General features: G+C 39.6%; 1 protein-coding gene across 3 annotated transcripts in view; it reads left to right on the top strand.

Annotated features, from left to right (window-relative positions):
- LOC121527129 (sorting nexin-16-like) overlaps positions 1–13,698 on the top strand; it is a 53,129-nt gene that overhangs the window by 33,199 nt on the left and 6,232 nt on the right. For 2 of the 3 annotated variants that reach the window (XM_041813863.1, XM_041813862.1), the window contains exons 6-7: positions 566–702; positions 777–899. In XM_041813863.1, the coding sequence (XP_041669797.1) occupies positions 566–702; positions 777–899 (260 nt within the window). Of the gene's footprint in view, positions 1–565; positions 703–776; positions 900–5,695; positions 5,727–13,698 lie in introns of all 3 variants that reach the window. The other variant, XM_041813864.1, reaches the window with a different exon arrangement.

Raw genomic sequence — 13,698 nt, 5'->3', positions numbered from 1 at the left:
AACTGCTGCTAATCCTGTGTCACCCCTTTTTCATAAACAAGGGCTTTCTCTTTTGGTCTAATTTTGAGTGTCAGGTCATTTAGAGACTTGTATATCGGGAATATGTTGGCATTGCTGGGTAGTTGTCTAGAAAATATGCACTTGTGTATGGACTACAGATGACCAGTGGGAAGTAACCATACGTCAAGTTCACTCCTTTTATGCTCAGAGCATGGCCTAATCCAAAGTGAAATTATTCAGCTCACACACCTTACTAAAGGCCAAGATTTATGGAAATTCTCATCCCACCTGTGACAGGTGCCACCGGGCTCCAGCAACATGTCCCATGCCGTGGCCCCACCCTTCCCTACATACATTTTTAACAGCATACGTAGATGTCCCAGTCAGACCCACTGTCTAACAGCTTGCTTCTGTGTTCCTACCTTTGACCTGCAGTTACCAAAATATAAAGCGTATCTGGTGGCCTTTGTAACTCCTTGCCAGTTTTCCCTCCTCCCTTTGTCTCCACTGTAAAAAATGATATACATTTTAATTCCTGCGTTCCTCTGCTGCTGCATACCCACAGGCGTTCTGTGAGACCCTGGAGGAGAGCAACTATCGCCTCCAGAAGGAGCTGCTGGAGAAACAGAAAGAGATCAGCTCCCTGAAGAGACGGCTGGAGGAGAAGGAGCAGGCCATTCTGCTGCTGGAGAAGCAAATCAAGTCCGTACACAAGTATAAACATACAAATTACAACTGAGTGTATACTGAATGTAAACTTGTGTGTTTGTCTCCAGTGGTGAGTGTGCGAGTCCAGGGTCTCTGTGTGGACTGTCGGCTCAGGGCAGTGAGAGCAGCGCAGACGTAGAAGTAGAATCATCAGCTGCAGAAGCGGATCAGGACATGGCCGAGAACAACGGGTACAAAACACACAACACACATCATCATCATATTAACAGATGGAGGTCAGTACAGTGTACGAGTACATGAAGTAGAAGCAGTAGAAGGACATTAAGGCAAAACAAAAAAACAAGTTTTTGACTTGAGAAGTTGTTAGTATGACTTTTTTCTTCCGGCCTAACTCTGCATGTCTAAGGGAGAAAAGACAAACAGCCACACAGTATGGATGAATTTTGAAATCATGTTTTCTTTTTGCTTGCAGCAAGGTTTGCAAAAATTAAAACCCTTCTTTGAACCACATATGCAAGCGATATTATCCACACAGCAGCAAGTAGAATACTGTATGAATGCTAGAATGTAGAAAGCTCAGTGAAGCCTTATGTCCCACAGGGGATCAAGAGGTGTAAATTGGTAGGTTTTTGAATGTGTTGATTGTAATGTTATTTAAGTTAAAACTAAATCTAAAAAAATAACTAGGAATAAAATGTGAAAATTATTTTACTTAAAGTAAATTAAAATGCTTTAAAATTCCTCACAAATTGTATAGTGTGCTTACAAAATGAACTAAAACAAAATCCAATTAGAGACAAAACGTCCTTAGTTTTATTCTTTGAGACAAGCTCACTGACTGATATGTCCTTTGTGATATTCAGGCCTAGGAAATTACAGTCTAGATCAGCCTGTCTGTTTCACAAGCTAAAAGTGTTTGTTTTTTTTGACATTTAAAATTTTGGAGGCCCCTAATGCACTTGTGGACTCCTGCAGAAGTGGCTGTAAGCTTGTGAGCATATAAGAGTGAATAATATGTATTTACACTTTCCACAACATATTTTCAATAATCATATCTACTTTCATCTTTTGTAAAGTTCAAACAAATGTGCTTTAATGGCATGAATGGTTGAGACCTTTCTAATTAAGTATGTATGTTTGACCACCCAACCCTTTCCTCAGCCACCCAAGCCTGGAGAGTATAAAATGGCCTGAATAAGCTGGTCAAGAATTCACAAAGTGGACACTTTAGGCCTAAAAAAATAAAATCAGAATAAGATGAAAGTAGTCTTTGAATTATTTTATAGAACTAAATGAACTGCAACCAATTTCTTGAATTCTGTGAACTGTGAAAAAGGAATAATTCTGAGAGGATGTGGAGATCTACAGTGCATTCAGAAAGTATTCAGACCCCCTATACTTTTTCAGTTTTGTTTTGCAGCGTGATGCTCCAATCGGTTGCCTCATTTTCTCTTTCTTTAATCTATATTCAGGACTAGGATTGGGCAGTATCCCTTTTTCAACACTATTCAAACTTTCCCCAATTTTACCAGGGTATGTGGTTCTACCGCTAGGTACAGTTGCAAGAAAAAAAGTATGTGAACCCTTTGGGATTTCTTGGATTTCTGCATAAATTGGTCATAAAATGTGTTCTGATCTTCATCTAAGTCACAGCAATAGACTAACACAGTCTGCTTAAACTAATACCGCACAAAAAATGACTGTTCTTATGTTTTTATTGAACAAAACGTAAACATTCACAGTGCAGGGTGGAAAAAGTATGTGAACCCCTAGGCTAATAACTGGTTGGCCCTCCTTTGGCAGCAATAACCTCAACCAAACGTTTCCTGTAGTTGCAGAACACATTAATTGGACTCCAGGTTGGCTGACTCCTGGCTCCAATTAGCTCTTGGAGAAGTCATTAGCCTCGGAAAATCCCAAAGGGTTCACATACTTTTTCTTGCAACTGTATTTCAAAACCACAAGCAAGCACAGCCTGCACTTCTGCAGGTGTTTCAGCTATGATTTTTGCTAAAATCTCGAGTCGAAAAAGAATGGCACTTACAGGTGTGGGGAACATTAATTATAGTTGCAGTATTTCACACTTGACCAAATTACATCATGGCAGGGGTTCAGATGAAGTTTTTCTTTTTCCTCTATGGCACACATTCCTCTTTTCCTCCCTCTTTCCTCCTGTCCTCCCAGTTAATCTGAGAAATGATAATAAGAAACCATCATCATTAGGGGTGTAAAAAATGATCGATATATATCTATATATTGATTGGTTGATTGACAATCCAATCAGATCGATGGAAAGTCAAAACATCGATCTAAATGGATGCTTCAAGCCACGCTTTTATTTTGAAATTCCTCCCGCACGCCCGTTGACAGTTTCCGCCCCGGGCAGCGTCCACAACAAGTTCGCTACAAGCTAACTAAGTAGCAGCTGTGGCTTAAAGTTTCGTGGCGGAGGGAAAGAGGATTTCCTCTCATCTCTCTGCTGTGTGGATATATTTCAGACAGACGGGGCTCTCCCCTTAGTTTGCCTACAACATCTACGCCTTTATCTGTATGTAACCGCCGTATGAGATCGTTCACGGATAAAAACACTCCACCCGTTATGGTTGAGGGAACGAGTGCTGTCTGCAGCAGACCGCAGATACACAGAGGAAAAGTCCGCTGCTGCATCTCTTCTGATACACTTATCTTACATCGCCGTCTCACGATACATTTATAATGAAAATAAAAGCTGCCCAAACTTAACGTGGTTCAAGCAGGACAGCTGTTCTCTGTATACCCCCCACCCCCTCGCTCTTGTTATAAAGCTGCACATCACAGGAACATCTTTTATAATCAAATTTTGCTCTAGTATTCTGTCGAACCTTTCCATTTATTAAAACCAAGGTTGCAATAAATTAGGGCTGCCACAAATTATTATTTTTTATGTTGACTAATCTGGCGATTATTTTTGCGATTGGTCGACTAATCGTGGCCATTTGGCATGCTATTTTGGATTTCCGTTTTACCTGCCTTCTTATGCATGCACACCTGTGAAAACTTAATGGTTTAGCAAATTGACATGACATGTCAAGTTGCTACATCGTCAAGGTTTGTTTTTCCTCTAATAGAAAAGTATTGAACTGATAACTAAAGTAAATTGCACACTAAATAGCGTTGCTGAAAAAGCTGTTACCCTAACAAATATCAAAGATGGTTTTCCGACTGATTAACGTACGGCACCAACGTTATAAGTAGGCTACTGGAATTAATCCTCGTGCCTGAAGCACAAAGGGCTCAGTAACTAAATGCAAAAGATCTAAAAGATATTCACGCAACTTTCAAACTTGCCCACTCGCGGTATTTGAAGACGCGGAAGCTACAGTGTGTTTACGTTTCAGGTGTTCGTGCATTGCCGGAGTGCTGCCATGGTACGAGAGTTTGACTTGACACAGTTTGCAGTTGACTTGTTTCGCCACTTTGTTTTCTGTAAAATGTTCGCAAACATTAGAAGCTCTGGTCGGCTTTTTGGTGCGTTCTCCGTGCTTTCCGCCATGCTTAACTTCTTCTTAGTTTCTGTGAATAATGTAAACAGTAGGAGCGATACTGCCCCCGCCACTTCCTGTAGTGAACTGCAAGTACAGATGAGTCCTTACCGGCTGGTACTAGATTTTACCAATATAAAAAACAATAATACGACGCCTCGACACTTGAATTCCCGCATCGACAAATTTTTATAGTCAACACAAACGATTATGTCGACGAATCGTTGCAGCCCTACAATGAATAAGAAATGATAAAGAATCATTATATAACATTATATGCCCCATATTTTATCTCATTTAAATCTCGTAAGGTGAATAAACTAAATGAGCTTATCTGCCACATTAACAGGCCCCTGAGTAAAGTATGAAGGGCTGATATAGAGCAGAAATATCTGTTGAAGTCCACATGTGTGTAAATAAGTTGTAGAAAAAAATCTAAAATGGGAGCACAGGCCAAACATTTTGATCATTATTATAAAGGGTTGCAGAAAAAGTCCATAGCTGTTGGTGCTTTAGAGGGATCTGGGGATGTGAGGAAATAAATTGTTTGGTACTGAAAATGTTTGCTGTTTTAAATTAATATGTTTTAACACAAATGTGAATAGTTGTGTTCCTAATTCAAAGGTAATCAGGTCAGGTTGTTTTTGTTAAAGACATATTTTTATTAAACACAGAGACCTGTCAATTATTTAATTTCAGAAACTGTTTTTTTCTGTAACTGTGTGAAATTTTTGCACAAAATGGCCTGATATCGATCCTGGGCCCCATATCGAATCGAATAGAAATCATATCGTGGCAGATTTTGTGATATCGGAAAAAATCGTATCATTGTCCAAAATACCGAAATCATATCGTATCGGGATGAAACTGGTGATTTACACCCCTAATCATCATAGAATCTGGGAATGTGAAGAAATGTTTGAAGCTTTTATAAAATAACAGATGGAAAAGATTAAATGTTTTCAAAAAACCAACAGGTTTGACTTGTATGGTCCTGCTGCATGATGTAGCAGGTGTGGTTTTTAATAAACTTTATCATTTCTCATCACTGATCCACACCCAGGAAAGAGTTATAGACTTTTTAAACTAATGTTGCCCTGAATCATATTACAGCTGTAAGCAGTCTTTTTTTTTCTCTCTTCTGAAGAAGCCTTAACAGCTGTTTTACCTGCAGAATGTACATTTTAGTTAATGTACATTTGTTCATTTACATGGATGACTTGGAGGATACAGCCCTTAAATGTCGGCTGTATCCTTGACAGATTTTTTTTTTCAATCCAGCTCACCATATCCACCTAAAACGTTCTTATGTTCTCTTATACAGTTTATGGAAGAGCATGGATGAAACCTGTAGCATTTCTGATTTGTGATTTTAGTTTGGCATTTTTTATCTGTAAAGATTTGATGGATTTAGAGATGTATTAACTATTTCAGAGAAACTGCTATCTGCTTGATAAAATATCTACTTTTGCTGTATTTTCTCACCCTTTTATCTTCCACTACAGGGCTGCACCAATCTGACAAAGAGCGTATGAGGTACTTTAATGAGCTAAACTGTCTGACCTTCATCTTCTTCTACTTCTCAGTAATCTGCATCCCTCTGTTAACAGCATTACTGTATTTATGTGATGTTTCTTTTTTTAGCAGTGATTTTACAGTTTTTAAGCCAGTCTTGGTACAGTGCTCACATGCTCTGTATAGAGTAAATTATCATTTCAGTACTCCCATAACCTCATGGATGTACATGTAGAATGTCGGCACTGAATTAAGACTGAAATAACCTGTCTGTTTGATGTTTTGAGGATGTTTAATGAGGTTGGAGACGGTTCATTTTTGGCTCAGCTAATTCAAAAAAGTGTTCAAACCCAGTGTCCTCTTAAATCAAGAATGGAGAAATTGACACTGTTTTAAACCTGATTTTCATGTTACACATCATACTGCATGTAACAGTCTTACCTTAATGTGCCAGTGTACAGAAAGAGACCAGCTCCTCCCAGAAAGCTGTGAGAAATTCAGAGAAATTTCAAATTAGTCTGAAATTCTGGTTTGCTCATAAAAGCCTTGCAAAGTTCAGCAAGAATTAGGGTTTGACAAGTACACTTGGTTCCCTGGCTAAAGGGTGCCAAAAAAGTAGGACCGTATGGATTGGCTATTTTGGTACCTCTTTTAACTTTTGACATTGGAAACAAAAATGATGGCCTACTGGTTTGAACTAATCTGGACCTCAACTGGACCTGAACACTTGATGGATGCACACCAATATTTTCTCTGCAGAATGTAAAGTCCATTGTGTCTTCTAAACCTGAGAATTTATTTTTTAAGCACTATTGTGAACTGTATATGTGCCATTTAACATATTACAGCTTACATCTACCTGCCTCCTCAAGTTCTAAACAAATTCTAAACAAATTATTTAGATATTTCGTTACATGTAATAAATTGAATTACCTAACCTTTATTTAAAGGGGTGATCTTACTATGACAACCAGTTCTTTTCTTTAGACAGACCTGGGGCAGACAGCTGACCTACAGCAAACAGCACAAAGTGATGACATGTAATACACTGTCAAATAGCTAATGGTACGATCTCCTAGTTTTAGAAATGGATTAAAATCATCAAGGGAATCAAAGTAGACAATAAATTAGTTTTCTGGTGCACATGCCTGATGCCATTTTTATTTTCTAATTTTTACAATGACTACTTTTGACAATTGGCTTTACTCTGCAGAAAATCTACTCATTCAGTTAATAAGAGTTTAAACTAAACAGCATACATCGCATTCAAAAACTATTCTGACCCCCTTTATGTTTTTTCAGTTTTGTTATGTTGCAGCCTGATGCTACAGTGGTTTAAATTCATTTTTTCTCTCATAATCCAAATTAAATTGATTGGACATAGTTTAGTAAAGCAAACACCTCTTTATAGAAGGTTTCAGAGCTGAGAGATCCAGAAAGACAACTATCTCTGTAACCCTCTGCCAGTCTGGGCATGTTATTAATGTGGCTAAACACTTTACAAATAACTTCCAAAAGCTTGTCGCTTATATTTAGATTTTTTTTAATTCTTTTCCTTAACACAAATTTGCATGACGTTTGCAAAATACTAAATGTGTGGACAGCTCAGCAGGCATCTGAGGCATGTAAGATTTGGTCTCCCACAAAGAGAAAAAAACTCCAAGGGGCTGTTTCCTGGCCTGAAAGAAACCACACAAAAAGCATGTGGAAATAAATTTAACAGTCATGATTTTTAAATAAGCATCATCCCTTTATCACAACTGCTAGACATATATGTACAAATAATCCTAGAAATAAAGACATAATGTATATGTAGCCTATATTTAACTTAGATAGTATATATAGTTCATCTGGAAAGAATCCACAACACTTCACTTTTTCCACATTTTGTTATGTTACAGCCTCATTCCAAAGTGGAATAAATTCATTTTTTTTCCTCAAAATTCTACACACAACACCCCATAATGACAATGAGAAAAAAGTTTTTTGAAATTTTTGCTATTAATCAAGAATAAAAAACTAAAATATCACATGTACGAAAGTATTCACAGCCTTTGCTCAATACTTTGTTGATGCACCTTTGGCAGCAATTACAGCCTCAAGTCTTTTTGTGTATGATACCACAAGCTTGGCACACCTATCTTTGGACAGTTTTGCCCATTCCTCTTTGCAGCACCTTTTAAGCTCCATCAGGATGGGAGCGTCGGTGCACAGCCATTTTCAGATCTCTCCAGAGATGTTCGATCAGATTCAAGTCTGGGCTCTGGCTGGGCCACTCAAGGACATTCATAGAGTTGTCCTGAAGACACTCCTTTGATATCTTGGCTGTGTGCTTAGGGTCGCTGTCCTGCTGAAAGATGAACCGTCACTGCAGTCTGAGGTCAAAAGCGCCCTGGAGCAGGTTTTCATCCAGGATGTCTCTGTACATTGCTGCATTCATCTTTCCCTCAATCCTGACTAGTCTCCCAGCTCCTGCTGCTGAAAAACATCCCCACAGCATGATGCTGCCACCACCATGCTTCACTGTAGGGATGGTATTGGCTAGGTGATGAGCGCTGCCTGGTTTCCTCCAAACATAACGCCTGGCATTCACGCCAAAGAGTTCAATGTTTGTCTCATCAGACCAGAGAATTTTGTTTCTCATGGTCTGAGAGTCCTTCAGGTGCCTTTTGGCAAACTCCAGGCAGGCTGCCATGTGCCTTATACTAAGGAGTGGCTTCCATCTGGCCACTCTACTATACAGGCCTGATTGGTGGATTTCTGCAGAGATGGTTGACCTTCTGGAAGGTTCTCCTCTCTCCACAGAGGACCACTGGAGCTCTGACAGAGTGACCATCGGGTTCTTGGTCACCTCCCTGACTAAGGCCCTTCTCCCCCAATGGCCCAGTTTAGACGGGCGGCCAGCTCTTGGAAGAGTCCTGGTGGTTCTGAACTTCTTCCATTTACAGATGATGGAGGCCACTGTGCTCACTGGGAACCTCAAAGCAGCAGAAATTTTTCTGTACCCTTCCCCAGATTTGTGCCTGGAGACAATCCTGTCTCAGAGGTCTACAGACAGTTCTTTTGACTTCATTCTTGGTTTGTGCTCTGACATGCACTCTCACCTGTGGGACCTTATATAGACAGGTGTGTGCCTTTCCAAATCATGTCCAATCAACTGAATTTACCACAGGTGGACTCCAGTTAAGCTTTAGGAACATCTCAAGGATGATCAGTGGAACCAGGAAGAACCTGAGCTTAATCTTGAGTTTCGTGGCAAAGGCTGTGAATACTTACGTTCATGTGATGTCTTAGTTTTTTATTTTTGATAAATTACCAAAAATTTCAAAAAACTTTTCTCACATTGTCATTATGGGGTGTTGTGTGTAGAATTTTGAGGAAAAAATGAATTTATTCCACTTTGGAATGAGGCTGTAACATAACAAAATGTGGAAAAGTGAAGCGTTGTGAATACTTTCTGGATGAACTTTATAACCTTCCCTTTCCTTTAAGATAAATAACAAAGAATTCTAATCAGATATCAGTGTGATTATTTTTACCTTAAAAATGACTTAATTTTTTTACATGTTTTTTGCAGACTTTTTTCATCATGTGGGTTGTATTTGTACATCAATTTGAAGTGAAGAAAACAATTTTACTGATTGTAACAGCACTCAACGACTGAAATGATGACATTAAGAGACACTTAGCTTCTTAAACACGTCTTAAAGAGTTAACAGCGAATATAAAATGGCAACAGTGTGAAAAGACAACGGGGTGTTACGTTAGTGTAGCATGCAGAAGTGATAGAGGGGATATATCAAATAATTACCAGGAAAGAAACACATCTTGATTAGAAATGTTTAAATACATTATGTCATACAGGAATAAAAAGTAAAAACTACCTACTGTGCCGTTTTGCTCCCGCTGCGGTCTTGTGTACTCTCCCTTGGATTCTTTCTCTTGAGGGGCTCAAATGTAGCGGCAGTGCTACTGAGATACTGCGTTTCAGCTCTGTAAAGCTTGCAGAGCGCCATGTTTTCAGGATTACATTTCAATTATTCCCAAACTTTAGAAAATAGTTAGGGAAGATTCTCCCCTCAACAAGCTCGTCTTCAGCAGAGATAACTCTCAACAGCTAACTCTCTGACGGGGCGCCGCCATCTTTTTCCTCGGAACGACTTGAAGCACATGACGTGAGTTGACGTATTTACATCATCGATGACGTCGATTATGTCGACGATTTGCCCCAGCTCTAGAGGAAACCAGACACCGCTCATCACCAGCCCAATACCATCCCAGCAGTGAAGCATGGTGGTGGCAGCATCATGCTGTGGGGGTGTGTTTCAGCAGCAGGGATTGAGAGACCAGTCAGGGTTAAGGGAAAGCTAAATGGAGCAAAGTACAGAGGTATCCTTTATGAAAACCAAGTGGCACCCTCCGGTCCCGAAAAATGAAGCCAATGAGGAAATGCAAAAATTGCAACACCATGAGTGTCCACTTGAGACTGGCTGCAGGAACACTGGAAGACTCGTCTAAATGCCTGTTAGAAAACTGTTTTACCCTAGAAATAAACAGGTTTACAGCCTGGTTCAAAAAACCAAATGTGTCTCATTAGCTAGTGTCTTCATGTGCTCTCACTGTACGGGGGTAGCATCAAAACTGAAAAAAGTGAAGGAAGTCAGAATATTTTTGAATGCATTGTATCGACTTTAAGGCTTTAAGTTCTTTTGTGACATACAAGAACAGTGTTTCATAACTACAACTAAAATGATCATAAACACTCAAGCAGAATATTCACAGCAAAAACTGGAGCGTTTAATTCTTGTGGATTATTGTTGGTTTTTATGTTTTCCATGGTTGCAAACATTCGATACTTTGGTCCATCCCCATACAGCCGACTTGTTTAGACAGTGTTAAAAATCAACACTGTACAAGAGTGAAAATATTGTGTTATTGTAACTTAGAACTGATGAGAGTTACATAAACCTGGAAAAAGTGTTGAGTTTAACACTAATTAACACTGAGGATTTTGCTGTGCCGTTTCTACTCTCTGAAAATGGTGTGTCTCCAGCCATGTTGTTTTTACCCTGTTCTCCACCGTTGTGTGCTGACTGTGCCTCCCTGTATCATGTGACTAACAGCTGTTGTGAGAGCCTCTCCTTCATGAGGTGATGCAACGCCGGGGTGGCATTTCAGGGTTCCAGGTATTCTTCCTCTCCCATTCACCTCCTGCATGGACAAACAGGGAAGGTTTACTCCTTAAACTGGCCAGTTTGGTAACAACATGATCAAGATAGACAAAATAAGAAGCACTTAATCATGCAGGTGTTGATGCCAGGTAATTCTTATAACACTAAAAATCCCAGTACTGTGCACAATAAGTTCATACTGTATGGCTAGAGATAAACTTGCTGTTTTACCTTGCGGTTGCATCATGATCACTTTTGTAAATATTCCTCTACTCAAGAGGGCACACGAGAGAGCTCAGGCCAGGTACAACTAAACAGCGCAAACAACAAACATGTAGAAATTGAATATGGTGATAATTCTGAGCTCCAAACTAACAAAATAAAATATCAGTTAAAATATCAGTAATCAAAACTAATATCAAATCAGACTGATGACTGGTGGTCTGAATAAAACATCTGCATATTGTTTTCTTCAACATTTTCCTCCACACACAGACGTACAGCACAATTTGTTTATACGAGTGCATCTCAAAAAAATTAGAATATCATGAAAAAATTCAATATTTTTTGTCACTCTTTTCTGAAAGTGAAAACCATATATAATATAGACTCATTACACACAGAGTGAAGTATTTCAAGCCTTTATTTCTCGAAATGTTGATGATTATGACTTACAGATAAGAAAACCCCAAATTTAGTGTCTCAGAAAATTAGAACATTGTAAAAAAGTTCAATATTGCAAAGTCATGGTGTCACACCCTAATCAGCTAATGAACTCCAAACACCTAGAAAGGTTTCCTGAGCCTATAAATGGTCTCTCAGTCTGGGTCAGAAGGCTACACAATCATGGGGAGGACTGCAGACTTGACAGATGTCCAGAAGACAGTCATTGACACCCTCCACAAGGAGGGTAAGGTCAAAGGTCATTGCTAAAGAAGCTGGTTGTTTACAGAGTGCTGCATCCAAGCAGATTTATAGAAAGTTGAGTGGAGGGAAAAAGTGAGGTATGTAAAGGTGCACCAGCATAAGGGAGAACCGCAGCCTTGAGAGGATTTTGTCAGGCAAAATCCATTCAAGAATTTGGGGGAGCTTCACAAGGAGTGGACTGAGGCTGGAGTCAGCGCATCAAGAGCCACTACGCATGGACGGATCCTAGACATGGGCTACAAATGTCAATCCACTCCTGAACCAGAGACAATGTCAGAAGTGTCTTACCTGGGCTGTGGAGAAAAAGAACTGGACTGTTGCTCAGTGGCCCAAAGTCCTCTTTTCAGATGAAAGTAAATTTTGCATGTCATTTGGAAATCAAGGTCCCAGAGTCTGGAGGAAGAGTGGAGAGGGACAGAATCCACGTTGCGTGAAGTCCAGTGTGAAGTTTCCACAGTCAGTGATGATTTGGGCTGCCATGGCATCTGCTGGTGTTGGTCCACTGTGTTTTCTGAAGTCCACAGTCAACGCAGCCATCTACCAGGACATTTTAGAGACCTTCATGCTTCCTTCTGCTGACAAGCTTTATGGAGATGTTGATTTCATTTTCCAGCAGGACTTGGCACCTGCCCACACTGCCAAAGAGAGAGAGAAAAGCTGTTTCAATGACCATGGTGTTACTGTGCTTGATTGGCCAGCAAACTCACCTGACCTGAACCCCATAGAGAACCTATGCGGTATTGTCAAGAGGAAGATGAGAGACACCAGACCCAACAATGCAGATGACCTGAAGGCTGCTATCAAAGCAACCTGGGCTTCCATTACACCAGAGCAGTGCCACAGGCTGATTGCCTCCATGCCACGCTGCATTGATGGAGTAATTCATGCAAAAGGAGGCCCAACCAAGTATTGAAGGCATAGAAATGAACATACTTTTCAGAAGCCTGACATTTCTGTTGAAAACGTCCTTTTTTTTAATTGATCTTGTGTAATATTCTAATTTTTTGAGACACTGAACTTTGAGTTTTCTTATCTGTAAGCCATAATCATCAACATTTCAAGAAATAAAGGCTTGAAATACTTCACTCTGTGCGTAATGATTCTATTTAATATATGGGTTTCACTTTCAGAAGAGTGACAAAAAATAATGAACTTTTTCATGATATTCTAATTTTTTGAGATGCACTAGTAGATGTAGCTGAGGAAAATACAAGGAGTCCTTGGGAATGCCTGTGTTTTATTATTGTTGTGTTATCAAAATTTACTCCTTCGATCTGAATTTAAATGAAGACTTAGGTAATACAAACAGCCACAGATGCACTTAGCTGAAAATCACCAATTATGTTTTCATTATTCTAACAGGTGTTACAGACTCCTAAAACAGACATTGTTCCGTTGGCAGCTTGTTTAACAGATGTGTGTGTCTCTGTGTAGAGACAGCAACACATCATAAAGATAAGTCCAAGTGTGGGCTTGATTTAACACTTTCAGCTGCTCTCTACTGCTCTCCTGCCTTTACCAATCGTGTGCAAACTACATCTCGCGTCTGTGCTACATTAGTTTTTTCAGACCGTGCACAGCCTACACTTCAGACAGATGATGGGGATGCAGAAGTTAACAAGTATGTCTCTGGCCTATGGATGTTATATCTTATGGTAAACATTTTATTTTGTCAGTCAGAAAGACCCTGCATTAGTCAGTCGATGCCCTTTTACTCTTGGCGGCATCATTGTACACAAAGCAAAACCAGCATGGCAAACTGAAAAACTCAAGCTCAACAAGCTTTTGACCTGGAGCTGAAGTGATTGCTCATCCTCTCTGAAACAAACCAAACTAATAACTAAACCAGCCGAAATGTGAAACAAAGCCTTTCGTGCTAGAATTAAGTATTTTTG

This window comes from Cheilinus undulatus, linkage group 19 (genome assembly GCF_018320785.1).
Source record: "Cheilinus undulatus linkage group 19, ASM1832078v1, whole genome shotgun sequence".
Classification (NCBI taxonomy): Eukaryota; Metazoa; Chordata; class Actinopteri; order Labriformes; family Labridae; genus Cheilinus; species Cheilinus undulatus.
Note: the sequence above shows the minus strand (reverse complement) of the source record. Positions and strands in the feature narration are given on the sequence as shown.